Consider the following 16,738-nt stretch of genomic DNA (forward strand, 5'->3'; position numbering starts at 1 on the left):
ACCCACATACTTTCTGATTTTCACAGCTTAAGATGCACTTCCTTTATTTATTGGAGTCATAACTAGGTTTAAAATCTGGATAATGGGTGGGTGCATCAACCTGTATATTTCTGGTATAATCAGGATACCCTTCCTTCTAATACAATGTTGCTACTGATAATTGATTTATCTATGGTAGAACATGATAAGATACAAGCAGGAACACTTACTTGTATCATTTATTGGTAATGATGAGCCTAAACACTAGCTCAAGACTGATGTCCTAATTTTTTGTTTTAACTGAACTACCACCAAAAGACTGCCTCCTTAGGATAACAAAGAAATTAGAGTTTAGTATATTTTATTAATGTGCACTGTTGAAGTATTAAATACGTAACAGTACTTATGCCGTAATTTATAAACACTCTTAAAGTAAAAAAAGCGGTATATATTTGCATTCTCATACAATGCCGTTTTCCAAATATGCCATCATGGATGTGTATCTTTACATATCACTTAACTCATTGCAGTAAACACTCAAGGAGGCATAAACCAAGTTTGAAGTTTGACCAGTGCATAGCAGTCGTGCATCTCTGGAATGATATACGCTTGTACAGAAATGGCTATAATGTACTCATTAACTATTCACTCACCTTCCACACACCATACTTGCAATTCTCATTTGCAGTTTGCATGAACAACCTACAAAGGTTTATTATCCATGTCAAGTGTTTACTGAAATTAAAATGCATGTATATAAATTATTTTATAATATACAATAATCTTTACAGTATCTTAAAATGTAAAAAAATTATTGTACATATTTTTGCAATAGAAATTTGGTGTAACAGACTTTAACCTAACAAAAGCAATTCTATAAAGTGGCCTGTATTTCTTTTTCTACTACTGCTCTATATTCATCAAAGCCACCTTCCATGCATCTAACTTTCTTGTCACCACAGACCCAAAGTTCTGTACAGACCATGCGGATGAGGCGTTCGTCGTGAGATACCAGCACTACACCTCCCTGAAATTAAATCAAATCACGAACATGTTCTTGGGCACAATGATGACAATTAGCATTTTTATTCCCATTAGAATAAATTCCCATTACTACAAAGAACTACTTATACTGTACAAGTATTTTAAGAAATATTTCAGAATGCTAAAAAAAGCAGCAATTTAATAGCTATTCAGTAAACTGATAAAAGAAAACAATATTAGTACTGTCCTGCATATTGGTGAAATTTATTAAAGGTAAAATTTCTTTAAACAATCAACAATGCTGTAGGCTGGTGGTAACCAATACATATTTTTGTGAAACAAAATAATAGTGAAAAGGCCTCTATGATATGACAATTTACTTGCTTTACAATGTTCCCAAAAGATTTTTAATTCATGAGTTAAAGAATATCAGGCACAAAAACAAGAGTCAGTATCAAAACTAAACCTTACCTTAAACTTTTGAATAGCTTCTCCTAGAGCCTCAATGGTTTCTATGTCCAAATGATTGGTAGGCTCATCAAGAATAAAGAAGTTTGGATTCCCCATACACATTAAAGAGAAAGCTACCCGAGACTTCTGCCCACCAGACAGACTTGCTAACTGCTGAAGGGCCAAATCTCCACTGATTCCAAATGAACCCAGTTGCCGGCGATACTCCTCAACCGGTTTACCTAAGAGAAGAAAAGTTGAAACATAAAGGTGCTGAAGAGGTTTTAAATACACTATTATTAAAAATAAAATAGATAACTGTATCTCATGAAACAACAGAAGCTCTTTGGAGTATGAACATTGCAATGTATAATTAAATCTGTCTGATGATGATAAAAACTTGTTGTATGATTTTTCATACAAATACATGAATACATATACATCTAATTCAACTTTTTTTTTTTACAATGTCCGGCAAAAGTTATACGTAAGCTTGTAATATTTTGAAAGATGAAATATTTCTGTACACTGACAGATCAGTTACTCACCTGGATACTTATTTTGTAGTAGCTCTACAGGACATACTCTCATATCTAGCTGATCCACATGATGCTGTGTGAAATATCCTATTCGTAATGACCTGGAAACGAAAAGAGATTACAATCAAATTTAATATAATTACAGCAAACAAAATGAAGCGGGTAACATGAATTGATAAACGTCAAAGCAGATGCAGAGAATTTTCTTCAAGAGCTAAAAATTTGACAGAGGGAGCTTATAAAACACAGTAATATTCATGAAATAATAAAACATAAAAACTTGTGGTATCTGATGTACGTAACACAAAGGGTATGTAGTAACTTGTCCAAAGACGGAAACAGAGAAGGAAGATAACCTAGTTTCACCAACAACAGGGGAGCTATCAAATAGGTTTGGCTATTTTCTTACCTTAAAAATCCATCTTTAACATTTTCTGTTATCTAAAGATGCCATCACTTTTTAAAAAAAGAAACAAGTCTTATAAAAAAGGATATGGCTTAATTATCACTCACATCAACAGTGAAACATTTTTATACATCATTTACAATTATGAATGACTGGGGTTAGCTTTATTTTTTCTTGTAACTTGAATCATAACTGTCTTTCAAAGCTTAATATAAAATATAATGGTGGTTATGTAATGAGTACTGACAAACAAAATACACTCAATTTTGAAGATGCACACTACAAAATGCCAAGATTCACAGCTGAGGGCAGTGGGAAGATATTACAAATGAATAAGTTTAAGAGAGGTGTCATATCCAGCACATGAAAAACACTCAGATCTCAAACAATGAGATGGTTTTGGTAGGAAGGCCAAGAAAATCACAGAAAAAGGCCAGTGATAAAGCACTACATCAGATGGTAATTCATGCAGAAAGGGCACAGAAAACTACCTGTAATGTGCAAGTTTCATGTATGACAGTTAATGATGATGGTGATGACAAAACCTACCTATTGCAGACTCTATGACCTTTAGTAGGACTCAATTCTCCTAAAAGAATCTTTAGTAGAGTAGTTTTTCCTGTGCCATTTTCACCAACCTGTGGATACAAGTTTAAGAATGAATGACAAGAATATTGTAAGTGATTTTGAAACTACTTAATTTAAATTTTATAAATGCAAACCACTGCCCAATTACGATGTTTCTCACTTGAGTTGCTGGGTATACAAGAAGACATAATCTTGAATATCTAATAATCTTGATAGCGGTGGTTAACTTGTCACATGAGGGGGCTCAAAAAGGAGGAGTCTATCTCTTCCTCCTTATTACTTCACTTCCTCCTTGCAACAATCAGTTAGGGAAGAAGAAGACCAAACTTGTCAAGCAATGGTCTGTATCTATAAAGCATACCTACTCTAGCTTTCTCTTTTTAGCTCTCAACCATTCACTTAAAATGGGATCTATATCTTTCTGACTAGAAAAAATGAAGGTATACTCACAATACATATTCTAGAGTTCATGGCAGCAGATAGATTGACACCTGAGAAAATTACAGTGCCTTTCTTGTATTCAAACTGCACCTCATCCAACTGCAATATCGGTGTATTAAGTTTTTCAGCCTCGGGGAAACGTAAAACTACCCCAGTTTCTTTCTCTACAGGTTTAAGTTCAGGTCTGCAACATGAAGAAGGAAAAAGTGGTGAACATTATAACAACAAGTCTTTACCAAAATTAATGTAACAGTTTTATTAATCTGAAATATTAATATTTCCTTTCAAAATAACAACTGAATTATACTTACAGCTTCTCTAACATCTTGATTTTTGACTGGACTAAAGACGCACGTTTAGCATTGTAACGGAATTTATCTATGAACTCTTGCACATGGGCTCTGAATTGAGCCTGGGCTTCGTATTCTCTCTGCTGGTTTTTCTGACGTTCATTCTTAGTCGTAACGAAGTTTTCATAATTACCTCTGAAAAAATGTTACAGGCCCAGTTACTGCACATGAATACAATCTATAATTCTTTCTTTGAACACACATAAATAAGCGATGAACAAGGTCTAATAAATAATTTTCATATTTCGTACAATAAAAATAAAATGTAAAATGAGAAATACATCTTACTTGTAAGTGTCTATGGTCTGAGTGTGAAGATGCAATATATCAGTTGGCACAATATCCAGAAAGTGACGATCGTGAGAGACCACTAGCAATGTCGTTGGCCATCCCATGAGGTAATTCTCTAACCAAATAATGGCTTTCATATCCAACATGTTCGTCGGTTCATCAAGTAACAATAAATCAGGTCTGAAAACAAGATGTACTTAATCTTCCTGTATTCTTGCTTCTGCAAGAGAATTTAATTAGAGATTTTTCCAAAGACAAAAGCTGATAACACTCCTGAAATGTGAAAGCAGCTAATAAATGACATGAATGATAGGATGATAATGAATACTAAAAACCTTCCATGGATAAAGATTAAAGATAAATATTTAAAAATACAACCAAGTAAAATCAGATAAAAATCATAACTTGCAAAATAAATACTGTAAATACAACCAAGTAAAATCAGATAAAAATCATAACTTGCAAAATAAATACTGTAAATTTCTTTTTATAAAATGTAGACATTTTTGGTTATCAGCATCAACATCTAACACTGAGGAAATAGACAACATATTGAGCTGAACTTACTGGGAGAACAGTGCTCTGGCTAGTGCTATTCTCATTCTCCAACCACCAGAAAATTCTTTAGTCTTCCTTGTCTGCATTTCAGGATTAAACCCAAGACCACTAAGGATGACACTTGCTTTAGCCGGAGCTTTGTCTGCTTCAATGGCTTGCAACTCTGCATATACCTCCGATAGCTGAGATGACAATGTTTCATCGGGATCTCTGTTGAAAAGGGGTAATTTAATCAGTCTCATTATCCAAAAGACTGCAGTGCAGGATCTTAAATCATAAATGTACCACAACACCATAAACCTTCTATAAATCTTCAAAAAGGTCTTGAACATCTCTAAGGTACTAATTGTACAGACTAAGAATAAAAAAATGAAGAAAATTCTTTAAGTAGAAGCGCAAGGAATAATACATCATGCATTTACTTATAAAATCTGCAATCTAATTACCTTCTCTTACCTTTACAGTAGTTAGTTATGCTCTTCAAGCATTAAAGTAAGTTCTATCTTTTGCACTCATTAGCTTTTCCCATTTTCTACAAATAATTAGCCAGCATATTTGCAATGATACACTTTTGTTACTGCATAATTTTTTTTCCAACTTACATAAAAAAAATCATCAATTACCACAGAAAGAAAGAGGTGCATGTCCAAGAGAATTTTTTATAATACCTCTGTACGTAAAAAGTGAAAATTCCCATCATCATTTCTTCTTTGTATGGTACTTTACATTTTTATACAGTAAGTAAACAACTAAGGTCATTACCCCTGCGCTATTCTCGCTTGAATTTCCTTCTCTTTCTTAAGCAGTGTGTTGCGCTGAACATCACATTCCAGTACGCTTTCCAAGGCTATTGTGTCATCACCTGTCACTTCTTGTTCGACGTGTAAGACTGACACATGACTGGGGATGCGCAATGATCGGCTGAAAGAAAAATTGTATCCATTAACATGGTAAATCAATTGCAGTATTTACAAACAAACAAAAATTGAATGAGCCCCTTGACTAGACATAATTGACAAATCATGACATGCAATTTCCTTCCAAGGTCATGGATACAGTACTAATAATGATCCACGGCTGAATTTGAGAACTAAAAAATGGTCTGGTTAAACTGATGAATCATGTTGATACATTAACATGTTAATTATATATTATTTCTAAAAAATTATTATCCTTCCTTCCTTAACCCATACAACTAAGCTCTCACAAGGCTGTTCTGAGCCATATATAGCATTCACACTGAGTTGTAGTGGAATTTAAGAGCCATCATAAATGCTATGCAACAAATTTTCAATAGTTTGATAACATGTGATTATTTCAATTAGCACTTTTATAATGCCTGACAAATTCTATTCTGTCCTATCAATTAAGTGACTGAATAATATTCCTCTAATATTTCTTTCTGGATTAAATGCTTACACATTTTTGTTTCGAAGGAGCTATAAAAGTCAGGTATTTTTCAAAACATCACTGTAAATGAATGAACAATAGTATACAAATTAAATATTTACCTGGATATCATTCTCAATAATGTCGTTTTCCCCAAACCATTCCTACCAACCAGCGCATATCGTCTTCCAAAAGCCAAAGATATGGTGGCATTCTGAATAAGAACCCTGGAAAGTGGAAAAACAAATAAAAGTAACAAAGGTTATTCAAATTACAGTACAGACAATTCAAAAGGCATGAGATATAAAAATTACAACAGCTGCCTTAACAACAAAGATGTCAACAATACTCAACAGAACACTATATGATCCCTAAATGATTTGAAGAAATTTCTGTACTTAATGTCACATAAAACAGTAATTACACCTAATTAACAAAATAAGATATTTACAGTTCACATACATAAACTAATGGTTTTGCTACTTCACACAAATATAAAACAATGGCTTTGTTACTTCAAATCTTTTGATATACATGATAAATATGAATTCTATCATCAATTATCAAACCAAGGGATTACCCCCAACAGTGCAGTGTAGTACAAAAGGTTCTTTGCAGCAATTGTTTGGGCAGAAATTCTACTGCTTTCTACCCTTTACAAATCTTCATTTCACTGTGGCCTTTTCACATCCAATTGTCCAGATTCTGTAACATTAATTTGGTTCAAAATTTCCACCCATTATCCCCTGTAGGAGGTACCAATTATGGTGTCTTTTGTGAGGCACATTTTAGAAAACACTACAAGTTCTTTGCCGTATCACCTTCTGCCTTTTACTTTTCATTTGTTCAATAATGTCAAAATTAGGTCACCTTTATTTTTCTGCATCAATTTTCACAAGAGCTTTGGGGGGACATACAGATTGTGACTAAAGTAGTTCAAGCTAAATGTTCATCCATATTTATTAAAAAAAATTAGGTGCAAGCTAACAATGGAATGGTTATTTATTATTTTACCGTGCATCAATTTTCACCAAGAGCTTTGGGGGACACTTACAGATCTGGAAGGGTGACTAAGTAGTCTCAACAAGCTAATCTATACAGCAGTTCATCCCATATTTATATAAAAATATTCTTAGGGACACCCAATGCAAGTCTTAAAATAGGAATCAATGGAATGGTTATTTATAACTATGAATCTCATACATGTCATACATAATGAAATTTTGCAACTTAGTTTCCTTGATTTTAGTGGTTCATGACATTTTTCATAATTGTTACAGCAACAGAAACATTACTAATGGTATTAAACAACCCCAGTACACAGGGTTAGTAGTCATTACAATAAATGAGGCATGAGAACTGGTTAATCTAAAAAAACTCTTGAATCTAGTAATGTCACTCATAAAGGTTTCAATTCACCAATAATAAAACATGTGTCTAAAAACTTTTATAATATATATGACTAACCTTGTTTAAAAATGTAATTTCATATTCCCTGACCCCTTAAATGAAAACTGAACAACTTAAAAAGTCTTGCTTTTTATGCATACCTTTCGCCAAATGCTACATCAAAACTTTCTATTCTGATGTCTTTTGTGTTGCAGCCACCTTTAGCATCTAAGACTCTTTCCTTTTTACTGACAACCTGAAAAAAATTAAATTCACATATCACAACATGATAGTACAAGGCTGAATAACTATGCTCTATATTCACAATTTTAATGTTATCGACTAAGCTAGGCACTCAGATTCTAAAATGAAATTCAGAGTTCACAAAAATGTCTATTGTAATCTTGTATCTATACTAATGTTCCATTAAATAGAGTATTTACCAGAGATAGTTAAGTATACCTTAGTTTAACCAGACCACTGAGCTGATTAACAGCTCTCCTAGGGCTGGCCCGAAGGATTAGACTTATTTTACGTGGCTAAGAACCAACTGGTTACCTAGCAACAGGACCTACAGCTTATTGTGGAATCCGAACCACATTATAACGAGAAATGAATTTCTATCACCAGAAATAAATTCCTCAAATTCTTCATTGGCCGCTCAGAGATTCGAACTCGCGGCCAGTAGAGTGCCAGCTGAGAACGGAACCCACTCGCCCAACGAAGAACTACCAGAGATAATTCACTAACTATAAAAAGTATAAATGATTTGTAAATTACAAAGGTTCCATGATGTTATCTTAACATGTAAGTCAGATATATGGCTCACATAACTCTAATCATCTTAGCTTTCATCACCCCATGGAATTAAGATATTAATTCAAAACCTTTCCATTCTCTCCAAGGAATTAGGATATTAATTCAAAACCTTCCCAGTCTTTCCTAACTTCTAATAGTAGCTTTGAAACAATCCCATCTTATGCAAAAGGCATAAAACACATGTCGGTCAACATCATGGAGGACATGATCCTACCACACAGGACTTATTCTTATCAAATGTGACCAAGTGTAGACTAAAGAACAAATATGCTAAATATCATTCATGCAAAAATACACAAGCAATAAAAATTCACCCAGGGTAAAACACTAAATTTCAGCATTTGTAGTTAGTGCTGCAAAATAGTAATCTGTTAACTTCACAGCAGCCGAGGAAAAAGAGTGGTCGAGTCAGGCAAGTCGCAAGGTCTCTCCTTGCAGTCGCCACTCATACCTTTAACAGCTTCAGGAACAAAGCAGCTTGCACTTCAAAGATGCCCTTATATAAGATGGAGGTTGTATACTTCATATGAAAAGCTGAAATTACTGTCAACATTCAAGTTTTGTAATATTCTAAAACCAGTTAAGTATTTTAATCTTTACATAGTTTTAAAAAAAGCCTGGTTTTAGGTATTTTAAACTTTACATAGTTTTAAAAAAGCCTAACAGAATTTACTGTAAACCTATTATGAAAACAGCCTACAGAAACCACAACCTCAATTTTTTCTTAACAAAAATAATTTGCCACATAAATGATGACTTACAATCTATTCTTGTGGTACATGAAGAGCCTTGTTCTAAAGAAACATCCTGGTCTTTTCAAGAACGTGTCAAAAATTCTGAGGGCTAGGCAAATATGGAAGCACCAAGAAAGTTCCACGATGTGTAGGGCCATTTGCAACATGCTAAAGCTTACATTCCTTTTCTCTTACGGTGAAATCAACTTCCTGAGTACCTCCTATACTACACAATGACCATGATAATTATTTGTAATAGGGCTGTAAGTGTAACAGAATACTTTCTGGTAACTAAAAGAATGATTTCCCTATCAGAAGACATAAGATCTAAGTATATGCCTGCTCAAATCCAGATTCACATTATATATACAAATTCTTGGCACTGCAAAAATACACTGCAAGGCTTTAATAGAATTTCAAACATAAAAACATTAAGTAAACCATATTATTTCAAACCAAAATGCAAGCTATAATTTCAGCTAAAATAAAAAAAAATTTACAAAATGGTGGAAACATAATTCCAAAAATGAATAGAGTAAAATTGACAATGTGATAAGTACCATTTCAAGAGCATATACAAAACAATGGAGTCTGACTACATTTACAGGATATTCTTTCTAAATGGTCTATCGCTTCCTAAACTGCCAGATAGGGTTTTCATAACATAATGGATTGTGTTACTGTAAAAACGCTGTAATGCAACAGACTGCAGTACTATTACAGAGAGAGATGCTTACCTGGGATGCTGTAGCCATATCTAAGATAATGGCAGGCTGATCTTTCTTATCCAAGTTTGTTCGCTTCTCTTTCTTTTCTTTCAATTTTGCTTCAGCTTTATCAAGCTTTCGCTGGTCAACTTTCTGTAAATAACAAATGCAAATCAATCAGTTACTTGGGATTTTACTTGTACTAGCATATAAACTGCACATCAATCTGGAATGACAAATGTCGAATTGATGATGGTCTACAACATGGCAATCCTCTAAAATGACTGATTTTTGACCACCATCATAATCATTTGTAAACTGGAAAGAAGTTTAAAAACACTACTGAGCCACCTGGATAGACTCAAATAGGGTTTGTCGAAAGGATTCGTCCTTAAATAAGACTTGAAAATGGAACAAGACAAAGTTCAAGCAGTTACACACCTATGTGAGGGAAAATCACATGTGCTGAGCAATGAGCACTGCAAAGTGGTCTGACTACTATAATGCAGAATGATGGCAACAGTTGTATGTCAAGGAATGGATTAAAAATTACTCCTTACAAAATAGCACTAGAGAAAAAAAAAATACTCACAAGAGCTTCGTCTCGTTCCTTTGACCACACTGATTTAATAGCTTCTTCTTCCTGTTCCATATTGGCTGCCATTTCTGACAACTGAACAGGGGCATCCAATATTCGATTCCCTGTGGTAGTGCTGGTGGTACCATTTGATATGGATGCATTTGGTACAAACATGTCACACAATTTCCTGGAAAACAAAAAACTTTACAATTACTTTAATCTATTAAACAACTAGCTAAAAAACAAAGGATTATCAACTTTCAATTTTGAACCTCATATTCTCCCTTGAAGCGAGTCAAAAATATTTTATAGATCACTTAAAAGTTTAACATGGCTCTAAATCAGTGCTTAGGAATGAAGTTGCACATATTTCTACAAGCATGTCATTACCTATTGACTATAATCAAGTGAAATTGGCATGGCTGGTAACAAACAAATGATTAACAGTCAAGAATTTTATCACTGACATCGCCTTATTTATTACATTGTGGCCTGATATCTCCAGACAGGTCAATTTACAGACTTTCCAGACATAAAAAATCCTAGTAAAATAAGGGACACGATGACCAAATAAAAAATCAATGGGAATGGAATAAAATTTTAAATTTAGGCCAAGAGCCAAGCACTGGGACCTATGAGGTCATTCGGCGCTGAAAAGGAAACAGAGAAAAGGGTTTTAAAGGTGTACCAGGAGGAAAGCCTCATATTTGCACCATGAAACAACTGTTATGGGAGAGTGGAAAGTAAAATGTATGGAAAGTAAAATGTATGAAAGACAATATGAATGGAGGCAGTACTGTGAAAGGAATGAAAGGGGTTGCAGCTAGGGGCCGAAGGGATGCTGTAAAGAACCTTATGTAATTCCTGCAATGCACTATGTGAGGTGCAATGATAGCACTAACCCCCACAAGGCAAAAATCAATAATAACTTCTGAAACAATTATCTTGCTGCTGAAGTATGTTCCACATAAAATGGGAATGGATAGCCAATGGCAATTACCACTCTCTATGGATCTTGTCTAAGTATACTGTACATGACAGGCTTCAGTTAGGTAGTCATGCATTTGGAATAGGATAACACCACTTTGTTCTGCTGAAGTGACCACAAAGCCCTCTTAAGGGATGTCCTGTTAGCAGAATGTGTGGAAGCCATTAGAAAAGATGGTTGAAAACGGTCCCACACAACTTTTCCTTACCTTAACAGTAAATTCCTGAATTTATCACTAACATTTCATGAACAGAAAAATAAGGAAAAGCAGCACAGCTGAGTAACCAAATACCTCCAACAAGAGAACTGCACTAATTAGTGACATTCAACTGAATATCAGTTCCTCTATGGGAAGCATAAATGGCTAGTCAGTTCACTGCTTAACTACCAAATCAAATTTTGTTTGTTCTAACTTTACCCACCTTACAACAACAATCGCACTTGTAAAACTAGGATCAGACGTGAGCAACTCACCGTATTTCTCCTTCTCTCTCCGCTCCAACTGCATCTTCCAGCAAACTTCCAATGGCTTCATATACATCTTCTCCACTATGCAAATCCTCTGAAGAATTTAATACGCCTGAAAAAAATACCAAAAACATGAACACCAACTCATATCTGAATTAACTAAAGCCATATTCTATCAAGAAATCTGTCAAACAAAACATCCAGAGATGCATTTGTTAGCTGCAATAAGAAATTTTTCTTCGGTGCAAATAATACCGCTGGAATTCTTGGCATAATTTTTTTTTTTAGTCGTGGCAATCTGTATCCTTTTAGTAATTGTTTCCTGTCATTTTAACTGCAGTTAACTTAGTTTCCTGTCTTTCTCGCATGTGAAATGTACTGACACAATTTATTTCACTGGACAAAATTGCTATCCTACATGCTGCATTCATATTTTACAAATTTTAAAACTAAAACACATTTACTTGTTTTTACTTAATGTATCTGTGCTATGTTACAATCTGGAACAGCTTACACATATTCAAATAATTTAAAAAATTTTCTGAACAAGAATCCAAAAGGATATCAACTTCTAAAAAGAGGCCAGGCATTTGTGATGCAGAGTGTACGGTGCCAGAAATTGCCCAATATACTGTAGAATGTTTTATGCCAATATTTTACAGCAAATTTATAATCAAATATTATTCCCTCAATCTCCCATCATTTTTCTTTAATCTTCTAAAAACAACATCCTCTTTCTACTTTATCACACACTCAAAAGTAAATTGTTTTCCAATATAAGAAAAGTAAAACAAATTTACATACACCAAATCCCTTTCCTGTGTCTGCACTGAAATAAATCAGAATGTGAGATTCATTCCCAACTCCAAGTAATGATGTCAGGGAATATTTGGTAATACTATACTTAAATTTCTTACCAACACCACTTTTGATAACCATCATGGTCAAATGATGTCATTTTGGATTTTTTTTTTTTTTACAAGGAGCAGGTGCACGTTATTTATTTACGCTCATAGACGTAAGGTTTGTATCGTTTTCTTAATCAAATGTTTTGTTTTGTAGGTTTTCTCCAAGTTTCTGGACACTGGGAGACAACAGAGGCCCATAGCACATGTGCTATTCAAGAGCAATTACGGTATCTAACTTGTTTTTCTGTTATATACTAATTACCTATCTACACCTTTAAAACTTCACAAACTAACGCCTAAGTACACAGTTGTTTCAGGCTTCAGCCATTTTTCATGATAGTTTCTTTAGTTTAACAACTGCTGATTTGTGTGTATGTAGGTTGGTATATTATGGAAGGTGTAAAACAACTCTTAATCCTGACCAAGTAAGGAAGTGGCAAACCAAGTCACATCAGGAAGCGTCCCGTTAACTGTCCTTGCTACACTTTCAGCCTTTAAAAATTTTTGGGTACATGCTACTGTGGATATGCATGAACCATGGATCTTTCTGACTGATTATGAGATTTATGCATTTCTTATTTTTCTGACTGGTGCATTGAACTCTTTTAAAGTTCTCCCCCCCAACCAAAAATAGCAGCCCCCACTGGGGGTCCCCCCCCACTTTATTGTTGGATAAAGGGGGAGAGTAAAAGCAAAATAAAAAGTGGTTTGCACTGACAATAGACCCAATGGTGAGACTTGCATATTGTAACATACAAGACAACTAGCTGGAAAATACAAGGTTCATGTACTTGGATGGGAACTATTAGGTCTCATAGGCCTAGAACTACCAAATATTCCAAAAGAAAAGAAGGGCATTAGTATTTCTTAGAAACAAATGCGCTTTTTACTAAAACACTACAGTCACTACAGTACATTACTTTATAATCAATAACAAGATAAACTACAGATAGCCTACTAAACATTTCTTTTTTCTCTGTCTTACTCAAAAGATACTTTGACCTTAGTTTTCAAAGGTTCTGTGGCACCAATCACATAATCCTTAACTTAGCCTATCAATCCTATCCCATCCTAGGCCTATCACTCCTAAGAGCTGAGGAGCTGAGTAACACATCCCTACTCTCCTATTAAGTTCTGCTGGTGAGTCGCCATGATCCAAAAATGTCAACCCAGTATTGCCTCTTGAAGAATTACCCAGCTCACCAAGATAGGCCTAGTCTCAACATTATAGCCAGTGTAAGCTGATCTGTCATGGGAATGTTGTCTTCATTAACAATTTGTCATGGCAACACTACTCATAATATCGGCCGCTGATTGGCTTAATTCCATCTTATTCAAATGTTAAAAAATAAGACTGAATTTCTAACAAAGCACTTATTTATATAGAAGACGTGGGATTATACACAAAAGTGCAAAAATAACTTTGATGATAAATCTGTCCTTCTGAGTTACTACAGATATACACATGTCATAGTGAAATAAACACTAAGAACCAGTAAGAAATACTGATATATGTATCCGAACAACCAGAGGAGACGGAGCCTGTGGGAAATTACTTAACCTGACTTTTAGACTCAGAGCTTCAGTTGAATCTGAAATGCTATCACTTTTATCCTGATGTGGCATTCTGCATTCATCTGATGTAAAATTTCTTTAATAAACTAAACATATATTATGCAAGCATCCTTTAAAATGACAAAACTTGTAAATACTATGCTAAATGACTTCCACGTATATTTCTTTAAAAAGAATTGGTATAGGCATCTTATAACTGACAGCCTAAATACTGGGAAACAGTACTACAGATTCAAATCACTGCCTAGGCTGTTATGATTTCACAGAATTAAACATCCCGGTCATACTGCCAGCGTATACATCCCGGTCATACTACCAGTGTCTAATATACGTTTCAGTTACTTCTTTTTCTCCAAAAAATTTTCTTTAATTGATGTCATTAATTCATGAATAAAATTGTAAAAAATATACAGCTGGTTCGGTTGTAACTCTCAAAATTCCTTTCAAGTCCAAGTTCTGCATACCTGTTTTTTCTTTCATGCTAATCTCAACACTAGCTTTCTATATACTGCTTGTTGTATGAAGTGAAGTAGATATAAAGTCATGAGAATAAAATGGGTTAGACCTATTGTACACTGGAAGGGGAGGGTAATGCTACAGTAGCCCTCTAAAATTCTGCAGAAGGACTGTCTATTAATATTCATCGACATTTGGGTAATTTTTCGGTTTTTCATTTTTCATGCAAAAATTGCTAAAATATAATTTAAAATGAAAACCTAATATTATCAACCTATCGTATATGAGCTAAGGGTGTTTACTGTTTACTATTTTGCTGTATCAGCACTTTATTGGCTAATAGTTTTGTAAAACATTTACCTTTCCTCATATTCAGCAATTTGATTGATTATTTTTCTCTTATTAAGCATTTGCAAAGGTTATTTAGCCTATTGCAAAGACATTTTTTGTTTTGATGTGTTTTACCCAAGAATATAAATTGTAATGTGGGAGGTGGCTGGAGTCTTCCAAAAAATAACTCAAGAGAGAAACAAATTAATGCTTGAGATGAGAGAGAGAGAGAGAGAGAGAGAGAGAGAGAGAGAGAGAGAGAGAGAGAGAGAGAGAGAAAGAGATCTGTTAATGCAACAGAGAAAGAGTAACAAACAAATGGAGATAGTGATTCAGAAATAACAACTATCTGATTGCCTTAAAACATTGTATTATAGGACTAGGCTTAGACTTTGAAATGATTAATTGATGAAATTCAGTACTTTTAATATGAACGCTTTAACATTAAGTAACATACCCTACCCTTTCGCAATTTAATGCTCATCGAAAAGTGTAATATTTTCAGTTGGGTTGATATTTTCCTCATTACTAATTATCTATCCTTCATTACTGTTGCCTGGTTTAAGGTAAAATCAGCACACCATAGAAAAATGCGTCTAAATACTCCTCCAATAATAGATTTTTTCATTTGCCTTGTTTGCATTAACAAATACTTTTCAGTGTCATTAAACTTTTGCTGTATTCAGTAACAGAGAAGGCGGAATGCATTCCTGTTTCTCTATAGTAGTTATTTTTTAAGACACCAGCCTTGCCCATTCATAATGCCCATCAATATATAAAATAAAATAATAGACTGATTCTCGAAGTCAGAGCCCATTGACGGTTATAAAGCTTTCTAGGTTAGGCTAGTAGCCAATAAATTGTTGATTGTGAGGAAAAGCAAGAAATACCAGTTTTTAAAACTATAGATGAGTGCTGCAAACTAGGAAAGCATTTTGAATGGATAAGAACATTGATAGGTACATAATTTTTCATTTTAAATTTGTATTTTTGCAATATTTTGTAAATCGATACCGAAATGGTTAACCAGAAATATAGAAGCTTTTTAAATATTTCGGGAACCGATGAGTTAAAAACAGAGTACAGGCATTGCCCTACGGCACGCCAGGCCGATTGAACATGCACCATATTTTAGGGGGTGGCCCATCCTAAAAATGGGGATTTTGCTTTCATAAATAAAACCGCCTTTAATTATCTGATATAAATCACCCCTCCTGTTTCGAAAATCTGTTTAAATAGAACCGATGAATTCTTTTCCCTTAGATGGCTAATAAAGGTATGTGTCCACTGGCCTCTAAACATGGTCACGTTCGCTCTGTCTTGGCCACCCACTCAAATATGGGATTTGCTCGATGCCTTCCTCATTTCAATCACTCATTTAAGAAAATAAGTTTCACCGAAAAATTTTTACATGGCTCACCTTCCACATATTGGAATATTTCCTCGTCAATGTTGGGGAACTTTTCCCGTAGGAGCTGGGTGGCCACCTCAGCCATGTTTACATTCAGCTGTGCGGTTCCACGTTTAATGTTGCAGGGTGAGGGTTGAAAGACGACACACGCACACATACGTCTGCTTCATTTACGTTATGTTACGACACCAATTCTGTGATTCTCTCTCTCTCTCTCTCTCTCTCTCTCTCTCTCTCTCTCTCTCTCTCTCTCTCTCTCTCTCTTATTTCATATTTTTCAATTTCTATTTTAAATGGTCGCCATGGCTCAAGCATCCCATCCTTTTGAACATCTTTTTTACGTTACTGGAAAAAATTTGTCGCTAATGTCGGCTGCTAGGATATCTGCAATGCCAAAT

At 34.5% G+C, this 16,738-nt stretch overlaps 1 protein-coding gene across 1 annotated transcript; it reads right to left on the reverse strand.

Moving 5' to 3' along the window:
- Positions 1-323: 323 nt before the first annotated feature.
- LOC136838470 (ATP-binding cassette sub-family F member 3) lies at positions 324-16,536 on the reverse strand. The gene is made up of 15 exons (XM_067103420.1): positions 16,350-16,536; positions 11,667-11,772; positions 10,217-10,391; positions 9,655-9,777; positions 7,526-7,620; positions 6,098-6,202; positions 5,349-5,507; positions 4,596-4,796; positions 4,026-4,208; positions 3,699-3,872; positions 3,397-3,571; positions 2,908-2,996; positions 1,962-2,053; positions 1,435-1,655; positions 324-1,006 (listed from the first exon to the last, which is right to left on the reverse strand). Exons 1-15 carry the CDS (start codon positions 16,495-16,497, stop codon positions 854-856), a joined length of 2,199 nt encoding a protein of 732 aa, XP_066959521.1. The 5' UTR covers positions 16,498-16,536; the 3' UTR covers positions 324-853.
- Between the last annotated feature and the right edge of the window lie 202 nt (positions 16,537-16,738).

This window comes from Macrobrachium rosenbergii, chromosome 5 (genome assembly GCF_040412425.1).
Source record: "Macrobrachium rosenbergii isolate ZJJX-2024 chromosome 5, ASM4041242v1, whole genome shotgun sequence".
Taxonomy (NCBI): Eukaryota; Metazoa; Arthropoda; class Malacostraca; order Decapoda; family Palaemonidae; genus Macrobrachium; species Macrobrachium rosenbergii.